General features: G+C 38.2%; 1 protein-coding gene across 1 annotated transcript in view; it reads right to left on the bottom strand.

Annotated features, from left to right (window-relative positions):
• Window positions 1–25528, bottom strand: part of OSBPL10 (oxysterol binding protein like 10) — a 112965-nt gene that overhangs the window by 45879 nt on the left and 41558 nt on the right. The window contains 2 exon segments of the mRNA XM_039549858.1: window positions 2223–2433; window positions 22580–22771. Of these exon segments, the coding sequence (XP_039405792.1) occupies window positions 2223–2433; window positions 22580–22771 (403 nt within the window).

The following is a 25528-nucleotide window of genomic DNA, read 5'->3' as shown; positions in this document are numbered from 1 at the left end:
TTACACCACACAGCAGGTAATGAGACAGCACTGGGATTGAAGCACCTGGCAAGAAATTGCACAGGGCCATGACATCTCACGAGAAAGGTGTTTGAGAATTCCTATCACAGGAGCACATGGCTTCTAAACTAACAAGAGGCATTTTCACCTGACAGTGACAGTAAAGGTCATCTTCTGTTGTACCTGCTGTGTATAAAATTTAAATAATTCACCTGGAGAACACAATCAAAATGAAAGAGATCATCTCTCAGAATGAGAGTTTGCTAGTGGATTACTTAAAGGCTTTACTCTGAATAGGTATGAGCTTATGCAGCTTTGATGACTCTGAAACTCTACCGATTCAGCAGAAACGTTAAGTCTATCAAAGTACGCCTGGAAAAGATTAAGTGCGTAGGAAAATCAGTAATCAAGACTTGTAGGCCAGGTTCTTTCAGGCAACTGTATTGCATAATAAGGCCTAGGGAAAAAAAAAATTATTTCACAGACTTTCAGTCAGGGAGAAGAGACTAAATATTTCAGCAGCTTTTAGCTTCCTTAGTTCTTTTTTTTCTTTACTTCCATACCAAAGAATAAGCCCACGCACACACTGAAGAATTAACTGCTTGCATTCACCTTCTCACAGTTACACCAAAGATGCTGGTGTGAACCAGTGCTACAGAATTTTGATCCCTGAAAGGATTCTCGTGCAAGTTTACAGTCTCACAAAGAACAAACAAAAACACTTACTAGATTTTATTATTCAGTTTTTCATAGTCATGACTTTTTAAAAAAAAAAAAAGGCGATTCCTTTTAAGCGATTACTAATGTTTTGCTTGCTTTTCTCTCTTCTTGTCCACAGATTCTCAAAAGCCATTATCAAGTCAAAACACAGACACTGATTTAACATAGGATTATGTGGACACAGATTCAAGGACATGTACACCTCAAGTCATCTATCTCTTGACAGCTCACTTAGATCACATTGAGATGAAAAACAACCTTCAGGGACCTTGAAACTAGAAAGTAACTTTTCTTTGAAGGATGCTTTTCATCTCTGTTTCAAACCATTCTTTCTGAAATAAAGTTATAGCAAATAATTTAATTCAGTGCACTTTAACATTACTACTTAAATAAGTTCAAGGGGGGTTTTGCATTTTCTACAAGAAAACAGGAATTTTTTAAAAATCATGTTCCTTTATGAAACCAATCAGAATCTGGATGTGGGAAAGCCAGCATGTACCACAGGACAGGTGTCAAAAGCTTTAATACTGTTTTTCCCAAGAACCACTTTCATATGATTTTCTTGCTTCCCAAGTAACCCTCTCATTTCTATTCTCCTCGCAATGGGAATGCTTCAGAGGCTGTCCCACCGTGCCACCTCAGTAGCCTTGAGGGCATATCCTGCCCTGCAAGTAAGGGCAGGTTGGGGGGGATTGTTGTGGAAGCACCTGAAGAAAACACAAAAAGCCACCCCATATCCAGAGTTCTGCTGCTGCTGCTTCTCTCACATCTACTCTTGCTCTTAAGACTTGGCAGTACAGTTTATGCATGGTAAAACACTCCACCCTTTCAGAAAGCTAAAGGTCCAACTTCCAACATTATGGACAGACCCAGAACTGGGTGAACTGGAAACACTGAGGTACGTGGGGACTGAGAGGCTTATGCCCACAGAGCTCAGTGGAGTATCACACTGACATTTTAGGCTCATAAAAACTTGCTGCAGATTTTCTTTTTTTTTTTAAGCATGGAGAACTCTTTCCAGACTCAAAGAAAACCACAGACTGAAATAAATCCACCTCAGCAGCATCCTTTCATGCAGAAAACTGGAAAAATTATTTTCACTGTAGCACTGCATAGTATTATTTTTATCAAACAAATCTGTATTGAGATTGAAATCTATTAAGAAAAAAAGGAGTGGGAGCACAACAAAACAACCAAGCTGGTTCAGCACTGCCATTAAGAATGTAGGTTTATATATACCTCTTCTCCATGCCCCATTTTTTTTTGTGTTGCTGTCTTCAGGACTGGATTTCTCTGAGAAGACCATCTCTTTTCCTCCTCTCTTCTGATTGCAATACATTTCATGTCTTTTTTTAAGCAATGAACTACAGTGCTCGAAGCTGCAGAAGCTCATTAACTGCTCATCCCAAGTTGCCTCTCTAAGAAGGGTTAATTTTGCCTGCTTCAAATCATAATAACACCCCAAGGCACATGAACTAACACCTAAGGGAGCTCGTGCTCACCTGATGACAGTGTCCTGTTATGCTGTTGGCCCACTTGATGCATGCTTTGCTGTAGTAGACTCAGGCATTCTCCAAGGCAGCTCAGGGTGGCAGCAGAGGTAGCTTTTAAAAGTAGCAAGTCCTGATCCAAGGCAGTAAGGGGTCCAGAATTTGGGAGAGCTTCAATGGCTTGTACAAGATTCTTCTGTTGTCCTTCAGCTTGGCTCATGATCTGTAAAGGTCCAAAAACATCTGCTGTCATAGGAAATATCACTATGTAGCTGTGAAATTCTTATGGATTGAAATAGTGACTAAATGTGAAGAACTACCACAAATGGATGTTAATGTTCTGATCCAAACATACCATATACTCACCTACAAAAACGAAGGGCTTGAGACTACCAAAGTCCTGTAAAAATGTCAAGACTATGTTAGAGAAAATAGTCTCTTAAAATAGTAGGTTCACAGTAGGTTTAATAGTGACTCATAGTTTCTGAAAGTCTTTGTAAGGAAAAGTATGAAAATTCTACTTCCTTCTCTGTTATTAACTTAGGCTTAGATTTTCTTGCCTTTGTCTGTGATCTGAGACACTCAGAAGCCACACTGTCCTTCCTCCTTCCCTAAATAAAGTATCTAATCACAATTTAAGAACGGGCATTATCCATTTCTCAAGCATCACTAGGGAACTGTTTTTACAAAATGCAGTAATTTTTAAGTTTACAGACAGTAGCATAGGAAGCAACTTAGAGTACTTATTTCATATCCAATATGAACACCAGCTGCCAGGCAGAAAGTTAACCTCTTTCTAGATTTGGACCATCCAGATGAAGATAAAAGGGGTGCTTGTATAGCAGGTAAAAACAGTATTTGAGCAGGCCGCTCTTTAAGCAAATTGGCAAGCTTTCAAAATCCTAAAGCCAAAAGAAAAAGGAGCTGTTCAAAATTTCTCTCTCCATTCTTACAGGCTGTAGGAAATGATATATGTACATGACAAGCCTCTTAGACTTACCTTGCAAAAAACTTACTGCAAAAACTTACAGGTTTACACTTGAGGTAGCCAAAGCTTTCAGAAAAATGTATCTGAAAACATCATAATAAATAAAGATTCAAGCCCCACTTGTCCACGCTGCTCTACTGTAAAAATGTATTATGAACTTCATGACTTTTTTATTATCATTATTATATTTTCAAGTATTGTGAGCTTCCTGCAGCCTTCCTCCGCTACTGTAAATTGACTGATTGAAAAAATATATGTTGAGTGCACTGAAAAGCTAGAAAGGAAACTGAACTCAGAGATGCAAATAACCATTCTTGCAAAAAAAGAGTAGAATCACACAAAAGCTGTTGCTGCAGCCCGTAAATTTAGCCAAATGCCTTGCTGAAGGTTAACATGACATTTTAATAATGAACATTTAAAACACAGGCCAAAACTTCAGTAAAAGCCACAGACAATTTTAATTCCCTTTGACAGAGAACAAGACCTGTCAGAAGGTGACACAGACCCCTCCAATACGCAGCTTTAGGCAGCCACAGAATCCCAGGCAATGCTCTGCTTTCAGAAGTCACACACTGTGAACCTGAGCTCCATAGCACAGACAAGGTGGCTGCTTCAAAGATAAACAAAAGCAAAAACACCACAGACACACACTTATGCAAGTATTCCTCAGTCAGGGAAAGAGCACAAGGAGGCCAAGTGAAGGAACAGCTAGGAGAAAAAAGATGACCATCTCCCTGGAAGACTAACCAATATAATTGTATGGAAAACTGCTTCTCTCCTTTTCCCATCCTGCGTAAGAGTGTGAAATTGAAAACCTGACATTCTCATACTTCACAGTGACAGAAATGTTCTATTTTCATTTCCAAATGATCAGTTTTCCTACTTTTTTTTTTTTGTGGGAAACAGCTTACAATTCCAAGATTTGCTTTCATAAAAAATAAAATCAAAAATAAAACTCCGAAAACGTCAAACATTTCAATTTCCCCTCCCCCTTAATTAAGGGCAACTATATTCTTTTGCAGATAAAGACAGGAGCACAAGGTAAACTGATCAGGGAGCTTAGAAGACATTTGAAAAATCAACTGAATCTTTGCAGCTATCACCCAGCCCAAAACTTTACAGACTTTTGTAGGCTGTATTCTTCCTAGATTAGGAGAAATTTCCATAAAATCAATGATTTATTCTACCTTTATCCAAAACAAGGTGCTGGTCTGAGTCCTATTGTTTCCTAGCTGACCTAAGAGAGCTTTAAAGCAGCCTTTTGATTCATCTTTTCCTTACTACCTAGTTTCATGTTACAGGTGTGATACCAGCAGCTGTTCTACAAACCTGACACAGCAGAAGACATCTGGAACAGCAACTTCTGTGTAGGACTCAAAGTATTAGGACTTGCTGAACACTTACTGCTCAAGCACAGATCAAAACCACACTGTTTAAGGTGCTGAATGACCAGAACAAAGATGAAGAACCTCCCCTATTCTGAAGTGACAGATCAACTCTATGGCATGACATATATTATTGAAATAACTCAACTTTTTTTACATGCTTGCCAATTTTTTTTAAAGACCTTGACAAAAGATTTCAGAAGAGCTGAAGTGTAGTTGTTCTACAGAGAGTAAATCAAGGAGGAGCCAACACAAAAACACCAAACCATACAAGATAAAATTCATTAAACACATTAATCCTTAACAGGACAGCCACTAAGTCATGCAGTTATAGCATTATCCTCTTACTGGTGGGTCTGGTTTTTACTTTCTCCCAGGAGAGGCAAAATGTTTGACTTAAGAGCAGTCTAAGCTAGTTTCAAAATCAGAATGAAAAGCTTTGATTTTGAGAAAGGTAAGTTTTAACTTCCCTTTTCCAAAGTGAAATAACTTGCCTAATTTTGAATTACTTTGCCTTTACATGGTTTATTTTAGCACCTTACAATTCTCCATCCTTCCCATTTGCAAATACAGACAGCTCAAAGTAGTAGTTCTTTACTTGTAACAACAACAAAGGCTATTTTTTGCCCTATCTCCTCACCAAATCTCAACTCATTTCTCTTTCCACTCTTGTTTTGAATTTGACACCTCCTCTTCACCTATATATTCTTCTCATAATATCACAAAAAAACTTCACATTCTCAGAAATGCACTGAAACTTCAAAAATACAACTTTATGATAGATGTACAATAAAAAAAAACCTGAAAGTACCATCAGGACTACATGGATTAAAAGGAATTGTAAGTGTGCAAATTTCTAGCATTAGTAGGCCTGCATTAACTTAACTGCCAAGTATTCAGTAAGAAGAAGCCTCGTCCTAGGAAGACACCAGTTCAAATGCATGGTTTGCTTCTTTCTCCATCTTCTGCCTGATGCAGGAGAACAAGCAGCTGACATGCGTTCCCTATTAACAGCTGCTCCTGAAGCTTGAAGGAGATTCAGACCTATTTTAGCCTGTCAGAAATTCTCAGGTATTGCCAGTGTTCTTGTGGTGGGTTTACTTTAGCTGGTCACCCAGTGCCCACCACTTCCCCTCCCTGTCTGAAAACCAAAAGGCTCATGGGTCAAGATAAGGACAGGGAGGTCACCCAATTACCATCACAGGTAAAACAGACTTGACTCAGGGAAATTAGTTTAATTAGTACCAATCAGAGTAAAGTAATGAGAAAATAAAACCAAATCTTACTTTTCCCCCCCCCCCCCTTCTCAGGTTTAACTTAATTCCCAGTTTCACTACTTTTGCTCCTTCCCCCCAGCAGCACAGGGGGACAGTTAGGAGGAGTTACAGCCTGCTCATGACACATTGTCTCTTCCACTCCATCCTCCTTGCTCTCTTCACCTGATCCAGGATGGGGTCCTCCACGAACTGCCCCAGCACAGGGTCTCGCACAGGGTCACAAATCCTGTCAGCAAACCTGCTTTTAAAAGCACAGGTTCACAGTCTCTTTCAGGCATCCATCTGCTCTGGCAAGGGTTCCGCCATGGGCTGCGGGTGCACCTCTGTTCACCATGGACCTCCATGGGCTTCAGAGGGACATCCTGCTTCACAACGGACTGCAGGGAAATCCCTGCTCCAGTACCTGGAGCACCACCTTCCTCTCCTTCATCATTGACCTTGGTGTCTGCAGTTGCTTCTCTCACATATTCTCACTCCTCCCTTCTCTGGCTGCTGTTGAACAGCAGTTTTTTCCCCCCTTCTTAAATCTGTTATCACAGAGGCTCTACCACCACGGCCGATGGGCTTGGGCTTGGCCAGCTGCAGGTCCATCTTGGAGCCAGCTGGCCTTGGCTCTGTCGGACATGGGGAAGCTTCTGGCAGCTTCTCACAGAAGCCACATCAGCGGCCCTTCTCCAACAAAAACCTTGCCATGCAGAGCTAATACAATCATCCTGAATAACATTATACTCAAAGAAACCTGCCATCCAATGACCCTCTCATGAATGTCAGAATGCAACAGGAAACATCTGTGATGTTTTCTTCTGTAGGTCCTCCCCTCCCTACCACTTGCTCCAATACAGACAATCCACAGCTTTTGCTGCTGCCGGCTTCCTCCTCTTCAGAGCTGATCTTAACATCCTGTGTGATTGCTTTCCCTACTTAAATCCCAGACACAGGAACTGCTAACTACTCCTTCACAGCTGGAACTGCACCTCCTGGATCTTCCTGTTGTGAACACATAGCCAAAACGATGTATGACACAAACACTTATGTGATAAGAATCCAAACAAACGGTAAGTAGAAACGACTAATTCTCAGGGTTATCTCCGCAGTATGTGGAAGATTAGCAAAAAAAGCCATGAGATACCCTAGGTTTCAAAGAAATTTATTCCAGACATAATAAGATGAAAGAATATTCTTTCATGCAGTAAATAAGCTAAAATTAGTTACCAAAAATTAATTTAGGAAATAATACTGAGAAACTGAAGTCCTATTTCCCATGCTAAAAGAAAAACATACAGGACTTCAGTATTTTGTTAGAATACTAGATGATACACTAATCTTTCCCATGCAGAAAAACCATCCTACAAAACCTGAATTTATTCAATGCTTCAATTTGTTTCTAGAAAGAGAAAGGGATATATTCCAAATTATTAAGTGTAACAACAATCTCCATTTAAGATTTTTCCTCCCATCCTACAACAAAAATAAACAGAAACTTCAAAGGAAGAAAACTGAATAGCCACACCTGAATGTAAGAGCATATGATTGCTTTTTGACATCATTTTATTTTAAATACTTTTGTTATCCAGACTCCAGGACTAACAGGCGCAAGTCTGTTTGTCTAGGACAGATGTGTATTATCAGAACATCTTTCTTTCTAGAATTATTGCTCCTACAGGATTTCACCCAATTAACACAGTGCCTCGCAACAACCTAAACCAAACACCAGCTTTATGCCATCTGTAAAACTACTCAATCCACAGCTGCCGCAGGGGCACCTCCCAAGACAGTGACTTCAGGTTCCTCAAAGCAAAGGAAGAATGACATCAGCCATATTACCTCAGAGGGCAAGCAGACACTCTCCCTTTGTCACCCAGGCCATGTGGAGCTATCCAAGAAAATAAGTAGCATCACCAATCCTGTCTTTCTACATAATGATTTAAATACTTCAGATCATCCTACCCCTCTTTTAGAATATAAAACACGAGGGAGAGTCTTCAGACTGCACCAGACACAATCTGGTACACATATGGGCAATTTCAATTTTAGCTTAAATTTAGTTTAGATGTTGTTTAAATGTAGTTTAAATAGTGTTGATCACACAATTGAGTCCTTTTATAGTCTGTATTAAGATATGCCTACCCATGCATGAGGAAAAATCCAAAACACTCCAGAGAAAAAAGAAAATGTTCTTTTAGTGCTGAAAACCCACAGAAATTCTGTATCATCAAGCTCCTCTGTGACGTGCTAGAAATCATTCATGAAGGAAACATTCTGCTCCATCAGTTAATAACTCTTTTTCTCTACGGTAGTAATCTCTGCACACCATCACCAGCAGCACGTGGTCTGCAGACTTATCTGTAGGCAATTCCTCTGAAAGATTTAATGCAGTGATTTTTATTTTTCAATCCTTTCCATTATTGACTGCATGCAAGTTGAAAACCATTATTAAAAACATGGGGAAATAAACAACACAATAAAAAGTGCTTGTACAAAAAACAGAGCATCTGTAAAAATAACCGGTTGTGTGGAAAAACCTTTAGACACTTAAATAATAATAGAAATGCAACATGCATCACTTCCTTAAATCTCTAAGTCAAGCTGTCCTTGTGAGAAGTTTACTGCTTTTAAAGACTGGGAAATAGCCAGTTTGCTGCTTCACTATTTTTTGGCAGGATTTAGTTGGTTGGTGCTTCATTTGGGGTGGGTTTTTTAATAAAGTGTAATATGAAAACACAGTCTCTCTCTCTCTCTGACACATACAAACACACACAGAGACACTTTCTGGAAATACTAGTTTTTTACTTTTTAGAAAATAGTACCAGAAAAATAACTTTTCAGAAAACATTGGGAAAGGACAGCAGGTGAGACCAGCTTTTCAAACTACTCTAGAATAAGTCACAAGTGATATATGAGTCAGGACATTTAACCATTGTTAAACATGCATATTTCACAGGGGTTTGTATTTTTTTATTTTATTTCATAGAAAACATAGATTTTCTTAAAAGCAAAAGCAGATGAAGAACAGAAAAGTCTGCATGCAAAGAATAAAAACCTTCTAAATCACTGTAAACATGATATATTGTGTTTCCACATGAACCTAATACAGCCATCAATTCTGACCTTGAGCAAGGACCCCTCTTGCTATCTTGACCTGTATTTCATCAACAACACAAACTGTCATATTGTAAAAATCGAAAGTTAAAACAGACAGCCAGTATAAGTAGAATATATGTGTATATGCATATGGGTATATATACACACATACATCTATCAGGAATATATCAAAATATAAGATACTGATACCTGGAACTCTAATGTCACTAAAGCAATCACACCAGTCACTAATTGGACACACTAGCTACCAATACAGCTCATATTCACAAATCCCACAGGATTTCCATTAAACCTAACCCCTTTCCACTATTCATTCTGAAAAAGAAAAGAGCATCAACACACATGCAGAAAGACTACTGTAAATACCGTTAACCATCACCTCAGAAAGTATACCTCACCAATCCAGATGTCTGACAAATGAAGGTAACTTCTACAAATGCAGTAGAAGTGATTTTTTTTTCCCAAATTTAATGCACTGTTGTTTTGAGTTAAGCATAACCACTGCAGAGGAAGTGAACTTTTGCCATGACTTAACTACTGAGAAGAGGTCTCAGACTACTCAAGGCCACTTGCTGTGTCCATCTTACTACTTGATAAAAGAAATTTTCTGACAAGGATTTACAGACTTCACTCTTTTCTTCATGAAGTCACATAACAGATCTTTAAATGGGATTACAGCTATAGCATGCAAGCCAGGAAGACAAAATTACAGCTTAATATATAACAAAGGTGAAATAAGTAAGAACAGAGATTGCTGCTGGAAGTACTCCAATAGCTAACATAAATCTCTTATCAAGATGATTTTGCACTTCAGCTTTTAAAGTGTCTAGTGTAGAAACACGCACAAGACCAGATGACCACAGGTAACTTATCTGTACACTTTGCTCGCAATAAAACCTGACCTTCGGACCAAAAAGAACCTCCTTGAACTGTAAACAGGAAAGAATTCTACCCACAAAGCTTCAGTCTGGATTAAGACCCACAGCAGCCTCTGTGAACATTACTATATTAATGACAAAAAATGTTTTAAGGAAGCATCCTACAACACCAAGTGAGATACACTGAAAATGTCTTGGAAAGATGGAACCAGATAATGACACCCGTATCAGCTGTCCTTTCCTGATTACTGCTTCCCTCCCATTACCGGGAATAAGCACGGAATTCTCCATTATCATCACCTCAGGATAGCAGCCAACTTGACCTCAATTATTTTAATGAAGCAAACAATGAACGTTAAAATTGGAATGACTTGTTATATAATAGTTATTAAGGCTTAGACACATACATCCTATCAACAAAGCTTCAAAGGAGGAAGTTAATTTTCATTTGGCATGTAATTTGCAGACAGAGACACAAAAAGTGATGGAATGAACAGAACTATCACCTCTGTCAGTCAGGATGGAAGCTAATCACCAGGGCACATTTCTTCTTCAGTCCTTGCCTCTGCTTTCACAATTCAATTTTTTCCCTCGAAGGAGAATGAAAACAAGCTCCCTCCACCCCATCTTTTATTTTGTCTTTTCCCTAACCAGGAACTCACATAATCTCTGTTAGGGAAAAAACTGAAAAGTCAGTTGCTACTTATCTTCATTGTCTCACCGAACAAAACATTATTTCCTTTAGGGTTTTGTTTTTTGGTTTTTCGTTCTCAGCCTCTTCCCCATGTGCTCCACAGGCTGGTTCCTTGTGAGGAAAACCTTACAGAACACACACCAAATGTCATCAGGACTGAGTCTAAAAGCCAAGTCTAAGACAACCAGAAAAACGGGGAGTGGAGGAGGCAGGCTGCCTCAATTGTTTCCTGTTCTTAGCTACTCTCACCAATCTGCTGCTCTCCCACTGGTTGCCATCAGCACCTCCTGGGGCTATGAGCTCTCCACAGACCTCAGCACAGGGTTTACTCTCCAGTGAGCAGCTCTTATTTACCTACTTCTGTCATGAACATTTTGAATTGGCTAGTTAATTTCTTCATATACTAAACATGAAACTATGCTCCATTCTTTACATATTCAATCCCTATTTTATATCTTCAAATTCTGTAACTTGGACACTTGCTGTATATCCTTACAACATAATATAATTCTGTTTTGTTCAGACAACATTCTTTAATCATTTGATGAACTACAGACATCTTCCATTTGGCCTACTATCCAATAGCTTATTAATCACACCTGCAAGCTCCCTTGCTATTAGTTGCACAGCTACAATAGTAAGACTTTGTATTTTGTAGGTCTGCATACTACTGCTTTAGTCCATAAAGCTGCCAGATTTGGGGGAGACAGGAAAAAGGGGACACAAGTCTTTTTTGCTGACTAGCCTGGAAGCCTTAAACATTCCTTGCAGTAGCAGAGGAAGAAAATTAATCTACCTTTCCAAGAAATTCTCAGTCTGTTGCAGCTCAGGTATACGAGAGGACACTCCTCCCTTCCTCCCTTTAAAATAGGCAGAAGCTCAGTAAGAAGGGGAGCTGACCTAACTAGCTGTTTTACAAAAGCATCTCTCTTCTCAGAAGAATGAAAGACAGGATATATTTAACAGATCTATCTCCAAACACCAAAGAGTGTATATGGTATCTGTAATTGTCAGTGTTCTCTGGGACTTCATGAAGACACTTTATTTGGATGCAAAACACTCCCAAGGACAATCTGAGTGTCCTGAGCTTCTAAAGAAGTCTGCTTCTTACACCAGGGAAACAGAGAGACCCCAGAGAGAGTTTCACAGTCCTTGCAACACATATGGTTAGTAAAGAGGATTGAAGCAGTTCTGGCAGGATCCCTGAGAATGCCTCCAGAAAACTCACCAAAACAGCCCACCTACTCAGGCCAAAACAAATCAGATGCTTCCCTTTGCTACCTCCTTACCACATTTCCTTATGACAACCCCAGACATAAGGTTAAATGCATGCTCTCTGTAGTCAATCTGTCCTCCTCCCCTGAGAAATGAGCTTCTGAATGACAGAAAGGCAGCTGAGGGCAAGGGTGAGGAAAAGATCTGGTGTCCATGCAAACAGACTAGAACAAAAAGTTCAGATTTTGCCAGAGAATATTTAAGTAGACAGATGATCTTGGAGTTTCTAGAGGATGTTTTTAGTCTTAATCAATACTCTGATGTATATACTCAGCTTTCCTTGAGTGGCTTCATATTATATAGGTGGGGGAAAAAATGGGAGGGGAGGGAAGCTTTTCCTATCATCCTCCCAAAAATTTTTAATTATCCTGAGAATACCTTCTTGCTGCTTAAATCTGAAAGAGAATACTTCTCCCTCACAAAACAACATCAACTTCATGGTTTTTTCCCTGTGGAAGATTTACAGACAAACCAAAGTACTGAAACACTAGAGATAAAAAAAATTCCTCTCATAGTGTCAGCTGTCTAAGAGTGTTTAATGGAGCTACTCCACAAGTCTTTAGGTGAGAAGTGAAATCTTTTTAGAAAGAGCTGGTTGCCATAACAAATATACAAGTGAAAGTCAGTGATTCAGACAAATTGTATCAATGAGCACTGCGTTTTCCTACAAATCAGAGTGAGTAAGCTATTTTTCTCCAAAAGATCAACCTAGCACTGGTCACTTTGCCACTGGAGGGAGGTGTCTGGGAATCAGGGCCTGTTGCAGGACACATGGCAGGTTTCCTCTTTTGCCTGTTGTGTTACAGCTCCCTGTGAACACTCCATGTATCCAGGTAACATATGACATTTTGCACAAAAACGACTAGTAAATGCTGGGTTTCTTCACCGTGCTCCCTTTTCTTGAGGATTTTCTATTAACCACAGCCTACTAATAGCCACCTATTGAGACTTAGCATTTACTGGCAAACACAACTCAAGTAGAGCAAAGTGTTGGGATCTTGAGGAAAAATCACAGGGAAGAGAAAAAGCAGCTCCCAATGTTGTTTGCCCCACCTCACATGCTTTCAGTGATCCAGAACCAAAAAATTAGACAAGCAGAAAGGAGTCCACAAATTCAAGTAAATCTTGGATGGCAACTGGCTGCCATCTAGCCAAGCAGGAAGCACACTGTTCTATTTTAAACCACAGAATGCAGTATTGAGAGCAGTTTATAAAAAGCACTTTGTGGGAAATTATTCTTATGCAATTTTACTATAAAAATTACCTCACAAAGTCATTATTTTTAGTCATTAAATGTTACTCATAAGCAGATGTTATTCTGTGGGCTTTTCTGAGTAGCAGTTTTTCTTACACTTCAGAAAGATCACTTTGCTGAAGCTAACAGCTATAGTCCTAAGCTGGAAAGCATATTTTGATTATCAGGAATTTAGGCTAATTTGTGAATTTCAAGTATTCCAAAGAGCTCCTAAAATGTCGCTGCTAACCATTAAGTCAACATCAGCAATCACAGGAAAATTCTATCAGTTTACTGCAATATAGGGCACAATTGATAAAAAGTGAGGTTTGGACTTTGAGTGAAATTAGTCTTCAGAAGAGAAAAGGCCAGTTGAACATAAATTACACACTTCAGCATGAGTAGCTCAAGGATGCAGAGGTTTCTGTCAGAACATATGGTGCTGGAAAAAGTAACTCTATAAACTTTTTAAATTTTTATTATTATTATTATTATTATTCCATTCTAGCTGGGAATATATAAACACATACTGCCACTCAGAGAAGTCCAATATGCCATACAGTAGACAAACTTCTGATGGACAGTCCCAGTGCATCTTCCCTTTGCCAAGACTGCTTTTAGATCCTTTCACCCCTTCTCTCTGTTAGCCACCTAACTTGTAGTGTCCAAGCATAAAACTGACTTTTGTTTCCATCATTTAAAAAACCCTGAGATGTGCACATCACTTCCCCATCTTACAGTCAATTCACCTCACGTTTTCTGAGAAGTCAGTGAGCTGTCCATATCAAGGCTATCTAACCTTGCCATTCCTGAGTCTTCCATAAAGTGCACCTCCATAGGCTGTCACAAAGCATTCCTAATCCATTCCTTTGACTTCTCCCTATGTAGAAAAGCTGACTGTCAACTGGTTTAAGTTGACATCATTAACTTCACTGCACTGAAGTAATTCACCATACACTACCATAATTTTGAGTACCCAACTTGTGACACGCTGTAAGGCTGAAGCACCCTTATATAGCAACTTTTCCACAAATCCATCTGTTTTGTGTCTGTCAGCCTAAACCTATCAATAAAACTGCAATTGGATAACTGGGGTTTTAGGAGAAAACCTGTACGCAGTTATCCCAGAACACAGTAGATACCACCAGAAAAACATGCTAAGAAGTATGTGCAAGAACATATGACTGTGCTTCCTAGAAAGTGGCAAAGGGAAGAGACAAATGAATGAACCATAATAAAAATTTAAAATAATTCATCAGTGACAGCTATGTATCTAGTACCTATAATACAATGCTACTTTAAGGCATATTAGTCAGATTCGGGCAGATGTAGTTCTGGTTTGCTTGCTGGATGAGATGTTGCTAGCCATTGTCTTATTAGCCATTCTTTTAAAGCATATTGTCAGAAATCAGAATTGCAACCAATAAGCAGCTGCTGAAAAGCACCTATGTAGCACAGTTTCCAAAGCATTCAACACCTGCAATACAAGCACTACAATAAGAACATGCAGCAAAAGCTGTTAGAGATCAGGTCTTTAAGTAACTAAGAGCTACAGTGTTTACTATTCACATTTGTTGTAAACTCAAAATGTTCCCTGTGTTTCTTAGCGTAGTATTCAGTACTTTAGGTGTTACACAAGGAGCTGAAGATTATAGTAAGCCCTCAATAAAAGTGTATAATAATGTAAACTTAATGGTATGCTTAAAATATATGAGCCATTTCTATGGTTACTTTCTCCTTGAGAGCATTTATATAAGTACCTTCTGTACTTAATATCTGAAACTTGGCCAGCCACCTAATATTACACTGTCATCTGTTACCACTGAGAACATTCAAAAATATCTTCTACTTAATTTAATAAAAATAGCATGTAAGTGTGGGTTAACAAAATGGCCCATGTATCCTGGAAGCAGTAATTTGCGTTACAAACAGAGTTGCAGAAGGTGGCCCTTGTCACCCTTGTTCAGGGTTTGCTGCGAAAATCACTGCTGCACCAGCCAGCCACCCAGAAACCTGCACTGGAAACAAGACCATGAGATGTGATACCCTAATCTGAGGAAAGATTTACTGAGGTATGTTTTCTTTAAAGCTTCATTTTCAAACTGAGAACTTTGATTTTAAACTAGTGCAGTATTTGTGCTATAATTGTGAAAGAAAACAGCCCTGTAGTTTTCCAAAAATGCAGGTATGTGTATGATATGCTATGCTGTTTTACACATGCACATAAAACAGTTGAATTTTGTACATAAAGCAGAATTAAGTGGCAGTTTTGAAGGCACACAAACCGGAGACTGAATTCCCTTCAAATGTGACTTCTCTCAAGATCCCTTGGGAACCTACCATTTACTGGAAATGTAATTAAATGTCTTAATAACTGTAAAGAATAATTTTGGCTTCTCTGCAGTTGCTTAAGAAAATGAATGCTGCAGCAATCTCTGAATGTAGTTATCATACATACTGTATTATCCCTAATTTATAAATTGCCATTTGTTAAATGATGGAAAATTATCATCTTTGCACATGCTCAATTACTGCTCAACTACAGGCTGAAAAGAAGTCATGAAAGAAGCCATATTTGTGCTACTCATATTTTTCAGGGTTGGGGGGGGGGGGGGGGCGGTAGGGAGAAATATCAGAAATAATGAGCCAGGTTCACTCTTGACATAACCCGTATGGACAAACGGTGTAATTTTAGTAGAACATTTGCTCTATGATTCCCATAGCAACCTTAATTCTCCCTGCCTGGGTATCTGAAAGCCAGGATGACTCAACCTTCATATGAATACAAAATCAAATGCACAGAACAAAGTGTAGGTCAGGAAGATGCTACTTCAATGCACTCTTAGTGACCTCAAACATACTGCAAACACAAGGTAAAGGTTCAGAGATCAGAGAAGTATTCAGCTCATGTTTATGTAATAATAACAATTGGTTTATAATATTAGAATAATTTCCATCTCCTCATCCCCAAAGTAAGACAGTTAATGCTACTAACTGAGTAATTTTTATAAGCACATGTACATTTACTACTCCAGGAGGTACTAGACTGACACTGTCAGAGATTTAAGCATCCCATTTACTCCCCAAGGAGACATGTTTCTATTGATCTTAGCAGTACTAACTTGAGATAGAATAAGCAGATACAGGAGATGAGAAATCTATAGACAAGTCAAACAGCCTCCGAAGAAACTGCCACAGAAGGCACCAAATAACTGCATCTGTTCTACATACTCTCAATCCTGGTTTTCTGTCTAGGGAGATGAAGGGCAGGCAATCACACAAACATTGCTGTATAGCCAGAAGAACATTTCTGTGTGCTCACAATGGTATTTTCATACTGTACAAGGATCACATGTTTCTAGAACTGGGGCCAGCACCAATTCAGAAGAAAGTGCAGAGGTAACACTTGCAGCTGCCCCTTTTAGACCTCATGTTAGGTTTGAAACTGGTTTATACTGTTACAGATTTAACGCCTCTAAACAAATCATAATTGCTCCTGTTAAAACCCAGCTGGGAGCAACCCCTTCAGTATCAGTGAGCTCAGGGGCAACTGAGCTGTTAAATGTAGCTGTAACACGAATTTGTATTACAACACTTCTCAATTCGAAAAGTATGTCAAAGCACAGTTAAATAGTAGTAGCTGTAGTATAACTTACACTACCATGTTCTGTGCCAAATAAATATCAACTAATGAATTAAGGCTTAAGGCCTCATTCACTTTTAGTATTGACTTCAATGGACACAAAACTGACACAAAGGTTTTCTGCTGTCTTTTCTTCTGCTTCACTTTTCTTCAAGCCAAGAAGTATCCATTGCTTTCTGCGAAACAGCTGGTTTTGGTTTGAGTTTTTTCCAAGCACTTTCACATTACCTGTTTTAGAGTGGAGACATTCTTCCCTGTTTTTCACACCCAGATAATTAAAATGAAAAATTTCTGACAGTGAGATTGCAGACAAATGGAAGTGTAATACCTACAATACATACAAAGCATAGATGCAGTGTTATGAGGATGTAAACACTTCGGTAACATACCTCATTTTCCAACTAGCCTCCATACTTAAAGCATAATCCATAGCACCTATTGTTAAAGACGACTTATCTTGTATATGATATGATGCACTTGATGAAAGATGATCAATAGGACAAGCCTTTACTAATTTATTAGGTATAGTGGGGGGGTGCAGGAAGATATTTTAAATACAAGTCCAGGAAAAAATGGAGAGTTATAACTAACAAAGGCTACTCCTCTGTGTTCTTTCCCTCCCTTTTCCAAAATTGCCACTCACTGTACCACCATATTATTTCCTCAAATGAACAGAAAACAGGACACTTGGAATTCAAAACCGAAACACTTCCTGCAGTATCTATGAGAGATGAAATACCCTGGTCAGTCCAACTATCAAATCTGTCTAGAGTGTATTTACTACACTAATTCTGAAATGCAGGAAGACTCTAGTTAAAAGGATCAGCCACAAACTGCCATGAAGAAAACATCACAAAGCTACCTTTTATACTAAAATATGTCTAGAAAGAAAAATGGACATGTTTTTAGTTAACTACTTTTATACCTGACTAACTAAAGCACAGCAACACAGACTTCAGCAGTGCTGTTGTAGCTGCACTCTACAGTTATCAGCTCTCCCCCGATAAAGCACCCACATTACCAGGCCAGAAAGACTGAAGTTAGCACAGTTTAGCACCCCATCCTACCTCCATACCTTAGGTGAACATGAGATCATTTTCATCTCCTAAAAGCAAATATTTGATTTATTACTCATGCAGATGTAATGGTCATCTTTGTTACAAAGCTAGCTCTCATTTTCCTGCACTCCAAAACCAAGGTGAGAACTGCCAGTGAAAGCAATGATCTAGTATATAGCATTTCTCCCCACTTTTACAAAGTAATTTTACACAAAATTAGACACACACTGTCAAAAACACTTAACATTTTAACAGGATTTTTAAATGTTCTTTGTGCATACTTTACACTAAGCATGATGTCCTGCTCAAGGAGCTGAATTTTTTTCATGCACCCTTATTGCACAACCTCACAGAACCTCAACACTATGCCAAAGATCTAGAGCTACAGCATTCTTTCTGCTAGGACTCACATTAGACCTTATCCATTGACCTTTCCATGTACACACTTTCAGAGAAATGAAAGGAGGACAAAAAAATTGAAATAAAAAGCAAAACTTGACTTTTTCAAAGCTGCAAAGTAAAATCTGGCATAGGTCAAAAACCATCAAGATTTCCCCCACTACCAGCGTGAACACTGACTACAAAGCTTTAACATCAACACACAGCTTAGTGTATGTCTTCACATAAAGTCCACACGCGTGGAAGTCCTGCAAGTCTGAATGTTCCCCCACGTGGTTTAAGCACTGCATCTCCTCTTTCACCTACAATGATGCCTGTGCAGTGCTGTAATTCTGTGACACAACAAACACTTCTCCACGGACAACACCATCCGTTTTTGCTAACAGTAGCTAGTCACAGTTCCTAATTTTGCTATCCAAATATTACAGTGATCTGAAGACATTCACTTCTCACTTGAAAAATCCTCGGAAGTGTTTTAGAATCATCTCCTTCTCCTAGTAACCACATAAAATTGGACAACTGCAGCCTCACAAAATTGCTGGTAAAACTCACTCCATGAAGCCCTAGGTGTAAGTCCTAGATTTCCTGATACTGTAAGGGAAGAAGCAAAGAACTACCACTACTAGCTGCATAATTCCTGCAGGAATCAAATGGTAACTGTGTTTATATATGGAAAAGGACATGCAAGAAGCAGTAGGACTGTCATCTTACCAAAAAGCAATCCTTTCCAAGTTCTGGGACTGCCCACTGGCACATAAAAGAGATGTCACACTGGTGGAGGCCCTGTGAAATCTGGATCTCACTGTACCAAATGTTCAGAAACCCATGCAGATGACTAGTCAGGGCATCAAAAGTTGTAACAAGCACCACATTTCAAAGGGATCAGAAAATCCTTCACTGAATTTTTTAAATTGTGGAAAGAAATATTTCTCTGGACTGCAGTTTAATTTCTCTAAATGTCTGTAAATAATTAATATAAATTACTACAAAATCTTCACACACTTGGTTCTTTAACAACAATGGTAACACTGCCAGAGATTGTACAAGAGTCAGACACTCTCAGCCAACATAAACACCATTCTGACCATTCTGTCACTATTATTTAGTTCAGTGACAGCTAAAATTTAATATGAAGGGTGATGTGGCCACTTGGCTTAACCTTCCAGTTGATTTTAACCACCTACAGTTAAGAAATCTGAAAGCTTAACTCTCATCATAAATTTCTAAGAGGATAATAATATCCACAGTTTTAAAAACAGAATTAAATTTCAAGACCATGGAGACTTAGGTTACCATAAAATCACTTACTAAAAAATTAGCTCAAAGTACCCCTTTAATGCTAAGTTATGGTCCAAATAAAGAGGATCTCCAATAATTCTGCAAAAAGTGCAACACACTGCAGATCATTTCTCACAAAGTAATGTATGGTTAAGTTTAGTTTTGATGTAACATCCCATAAATCAGTGTAGACTGGACTATTAACACCAAATTAATATAAGCAAAAATCTGATTTAAGAGAACAATATTAAACAGCATAAAAAATTACATTATGATGAAAAGTAATGCACCTGAGCTCCTTTTCAATTCAACACTATACAGAAGTAGGTCAAGTATTAAAACATAAATTTTTAATAGCAGTCAGAAGCTCCATACTTATGCTCAGTTTTAACTTATCAAAATTTGGAAAAAAGGTGAAATTCTAATTTTACAACAGAAACATTTATTACATGTGCCATTTTGCAGACCTAGACAGTTGTATTTACTACATTTATACATTTTTGCATGTCAGTTAGGTGTTAAATAGACCTCTTTGCTACAATTAGTTTCATGCTAAAATTTGCTATGCTGTTAAAAATAAAACTAAATCAGCCAGAACAAACCACAGAAGGAAACAATGTTACAATGTCACTTTTACTATGAAGTCAAAAGAGAGGAAAAAAACCAATCAAGTATTACCAAGCATCTTGCATTATATAAAATATAGGAGTATATTTTTGCAACATGGAGAGACACTTCACTTTTTTACAAATAATATGGCCAAACCAAGAGAGTTCAGAATTGAGTAGCAATTTCAAGTTCAACACTTTCTCAGAAACATTGTGCAAGCTAGCAAAGACCACACGTCCCAGGGGAAGGATGCCCCTTTTTGCAGCATTACTGTTTTTCGAAGAGCTCATATACAGCATTACCATACCACAACACTGCTGTGAAATTTAAAACACACATGCTTCCTCTCATTTTCCAGCAGCAGATCAGCTTTTTTCATTGACTCAACTACTGTATTTTGTAAGGTGTAAAATTAGCTAATGCAGTCCTATTTATAGAACAATTTTAAAAAAACTTTTTTGCATGTCAAAGCTTCAATGACATCATTCAATAAGGGGAACACCAATATTGATCTATAATCCTTTTGCAGTCTCTTCCCTTCATCCAAATCATACCAAACAACTTTCAAATAAACAGCAAAGATTTAGGTGTTGAGGAAGGGATTAACTTTCTCTTACTGTACTTTTAACTCCTATTTTTCATTGTTTCAGATTACAAAACAGGATTAGAACAGATTTAAGCGCACTTTTGTGAAGGGCTCTGGAGGTACCTCTTAACTGATAAAGTTAACAAGGGAGGGTGGATCTAACAGTCACCCATTGACTCTCATACGGAACAAGGATACTCCCTGAAAACACAGGTATCATATACTCAAAGTCTATTGGATTCACTCTGGAAAAAGGGGAAGAAGGACATGCACAGAGTATGCTGTTGAAAAAAAATCTGCTTTCTTAACCTGGAAAAAACAGACTTATCCTTTCACAAGATGGAAACAACACCAGCAGCCACTTTTTACACAAGACTGGGATAGAAGGCAGAAAGTCCGATTTCTCCACTGTTACGCTCTTCTTTAAGAAGTAGCACACACGCACACAAAATATCCAGTACATAAAAAAGGTGAACTTCACACATCGCCTTATAAAATTTGCTTATGCATCATTTATCTTAGAACCATTTTCCCTCCCTGAAAAGCACTCACTTCTTTTAACTGTTACTGTATCTTCAATATCTAAGGGGTTTTTTTCATTATTATTGCAGCCTTCTAAAAGAAACTGGTGCTGCAGCTGAGGTACCACTCGCATCAAACAGAACAAAATCGTTACCTTCCATCTTTACAGATTGAAGTCCTGTAATAGTTACCTCTTTTGGAATCACATTGCAAACAACTGAGTCAGCAATTCACTGGCCTTTTCTCCAGGGATGATACCTGACCTCATTGTTTTTCTATAGGTTAGTATTTATTTCTTCCAAGTGTAGTTCTTTGCAACTGATGGCTTTTTCCCTTCCCAACTTACTATGACCAGCACATACACTAACACTCTCTTTTAAATTGCTTTCAGCCTTACTCGGCTTCATTTGACAAAATTGCAACAGCTCCCACTGTTGATTTTATTATAGGTTTAAAGTGCACTCTGAATTCAACCTATGAGAGCAAATACATTTAGTACACTAGAACCAACTTGGGGGAGATGATTGGTAGACAAAGACAGGGTATTTTTGTAAAAAACAAACAGATATTTGTTTTCTATAATGTAAAGAGAATGTGGGTGACATTCAGACAGTGAGCTCTTCATTTTTAATGTTAACTAGAATAAAAACAAGCATTCTTCATCAGGACGTGCAATTTAAGCCTTCACTGAGAGCACATCCCAAGAATTTATTCAAATTCTTAACATGAAAGACAAACCAAAACATCATAAGGGATGAAAGATGAAAGCGTGTTCTGTGAAAATCTGCCATAATATTTAAGCTTAAAGCTCGGTACTATTTTTGTTGTCTGGAAGACAGACTAAAATCAGTATAAGTTAAATTTCCTAAACACTGGTACAAACAGGCTTTAAAAGAAACATGCTTTCTTCCTTGGTTTTCATGCCTTTGATACACACAAACCATTTTTCCATTGCAAGGCCAGTAATATAAACTTGACACAAAGGCAAGACTACAGCAGTACAGCAACAAACTGCTGAGTGTGGGGAGCTATGCCTCCATTCACACATTCATCAGACTTATTCAAGAAGTTTTTTCCAGCTACATTTAAATGCTTCAGGGCCCACTTTCCAATCGGAAAGGTTTTGCTGCACACAGCTTCAAAGAGATTTTTCCCCAGTAATGAAACACCACTGCAAAGTCTGGGAGCTGTAGCCAATCTAATTCATTTTTTAAGCATGTGCACACACCAATTTTAACATCAGCATAAAAATATCAGTATACACCTGACCTGAAGCTGAACCAGAACTAAAGCCCACCTCTTGCTCAGCAACGGGATCAAAACAAAGCAGTCATCAAGTAGGAAACAAAGAAAATCTTTAACTTGTCAGACTCGATTGCTTATTCTAAAGCAAAGTAAGCACTTCCAAGTTACAGCAAAACAGCAGATGTTTCTCTCTTACCTCTCTGACTTCATGGAGTTGACCAGATCGCTGGCTCTTCACTCTTCGAGCAGCTGCAGGTGATTTGTGATGTGTGATGGTTACAACAGTTGGCCCGCTTTGATTCATGTGTTTCTGGCCACTTGGAGATGCAGAATTAACTGTCCCAGGTGGCAGCAGAGATGAACTTCTACTTCGTGAGGATGAGATGCTCTAGAACAAGCAACAGGATTGCGGTATTAGCAACCTTTACATTAGTAATAATTTACAATTCAGGCTATACGTTTGTATTGTTCAACTTTCCCCACAAACCTAAATCTGGAGGTGTAACTGATTTATTCCTTCTGAACCATATGCATTGCTCAGCAGAGATGTTCTTGGAAACATTAGAGCTATTGCCTTTGTTTCTTGGCTTGCCTGAAATTGGCCTTTGCAAAAATCTTCACAAATTCTTACATAATAACATGCTGCTTAGTTCTTACAATCCTACTTTTAGGAAAGCTTAGGAAGGATTTTGCAGACAGAGTAACAACAATGCCAACACAAATATTTTTTATGAAACCATTGACCTACAATTCACCAAACTGGTGTGAACAGCAAGGAAAAAAAAATCTTAATGCTTTCATTCGATGAACTTCTGAAGCAGTGTAGTATTGTTTTCAACATCAGATGTAATTTTGGCAAGGCCAATCCATACACCAATTAAACATTAAGATAAAAGACAAAACATGGCTTGAAGAAATCAACTTGTTTTGGAATAAGCTTGTGATAAACCCAATATACAAAAAAGGCCAGAAATAAATCTCCAACAGTATCTGCAGTATGAATACCTCTAACATACAACCTATAAAATCAGTCAGGATGTTAAAGAACTTCTTCTCTTTTTATCTAACCGTCTGTCAGTGTTGCTATCTCCGTTGGTTCTCTGCAGACCTCAAACACAAATCATCCTGGAGGTATACAAGACACCAATTCTTAATCAAGCTCAGATGAGCACCAGAGCACCATGGGACATCATATATAAAAGTGCAATATAAAAAAGCTTTTCCCTTCTATTTGAACTGTTGATTGCATCTGTAAGGTTAAAACAGAGTATCTTTTACCTCATGAAACACAAACCAATTCAGAGAGTAACATTTAGTAGCACTTTAAGACAGTGAAGTAAATACACAGCCCCATGGGTAAAGCACTTTTTCACCTCTCCTACAAACCCTGCACAAATAACAGTGGCAACCTACAGCATTGCTAAGACAGCCACCATCAACATGAGATACTTCTCCTGCGCCTGCTGGTGAGTGCACAGAAGTATTCCTCGAGTATAATCTCTCTTCTTATACCTTACAGGTCACTTTTGGCAATTTTGTGGTAATTTCATTAAAATACTTCAAACCAAGGTGTACAGGTTCCAACTAGCACTGGAAATAGTCAGGCCTCATGTTACCACCACACTGACTGTAAAGGACAAGGCACATTATCTGGCACTACCAAGGAGAAGGAGGGAAAGAAAGAACACAATCCCTCTGCCACCGCCACACAAAACTAGACTTTAGATTTTTGAAGGTTTAAAAAATGAATTATCACATTGCCAGTGTGCAAAGAGCTGCTAATCTCATAGAAATAATTATTATTCCATTGGTCTAGACTTAACATTTACAAATGCTTCCAAGAATGATGGTCTGACTGTTTTTGAAATTAATATATTCTTTGCTACCATGGCCAATAAGATTACCAATAATAAGCATCTTTTCAAAAATTATCCATCCTGGCTGATAAATCACAATTGCATTAAAACTGGATTTGACTCTAAGGCAAAAAAGCAGCACAAGGTGTAATTTGTCAGAAGGGCACAGAAGGTTGCCAGGTTTATAATTCATCTTCCATTTGAAAGCATGGCTTAGACATAACTACAGTTAAAATAAGAGCCAGATGAAAAGTTATTTGGGAGAAAAAAGGGGATAAGAGAAACTGAATTTCCTTTTTTAAATGCATGTTCCACAGAAAAAGGGTATTCCTAGCATATAAGAGCAGACTATACTTCACTAATGTTTGTTTATCAAACTGACTAGCATCAGAACACTTCTAAACTAAATTTAAGGTGTAAAGGAAAAACAAGATCATTTTAATTTTTTAATTGTAAAATCAACTTATCTTCCAGGTTAATATGAGTTATTTTTGTTTTAGAATTAAATCCTTCGAGAATCACTGACATTTTAGTATTATACTACCACAATAATAAAAATACACAGCTGCTACTTTCACATAGCTAAACAGATCCTAAAATTCAGACAAACAGCAGCAGTGCAAAACAGTGAGTTTGCCCATTAGTTTCACTTAAACAAAAAAAATTCTGTGAGAGGTAGAGTTTTATTATGTTTTGATTTTCTTGATGGAGAGCTATAGATCTGCACATAACAAAAGTAACACAAAACATATATTGAAAAATCCATGCACAGGTTCTATACACAATCAAGAAGGTATTCTAGGAACAAGTCAGCTTTCAGGAAAAAACAAACCTGCAAAAATAATCTTATTTAACCCGCACACTTTTGAGAAATACGTTCATAAATTGAAATGCATACACATTCTAAAGTTAGTATCTACACTATTTATATTATTTGGTAATACAATGCTATTTTTCCTCAAGATAGGGTTTCCAGCTGCAGGGAACCATCTGCAGCTGATCCATGGATCACAACAGACAACTGCTGACTGCAGCTCCTGCCCTACATTTTCTCCCATGTCAACTAACATGATATGCCTTTCACCAAACCCCATTTACACTTGAGTCATAAATTTGATAGTGAACTATTACTACAAAAGTTGCTAGCTAGCTGCCATTTTTTTTAACTGGTTATGTAAGTAATGAACACACTTCCAAGAAACAGGCATGTCCATCATTTGAGTCTCTTAATCCAGATCAGGATTTTTTCCCCTGCAGCATTTGCTCTAGTTCAGAACTCACAGGGCTAC

Source organism: Corvus cornix, chromosome 2 (assembly GCF_000738735.6).
Source record: "Corvus cornix cornix isolate S_Up_H32 chromosome 2, ASM73873v5, whole genome shotgun sequence".
Taxonomy (NCBI): Eukaryota; Metazoa; Chordata; class Aves; order Passeriformes; family Corvidae; genus Corvus; species Corvus cornix.
This window is presented reverse-complemented; position numbering and strand designations above follow the sequence as displayed.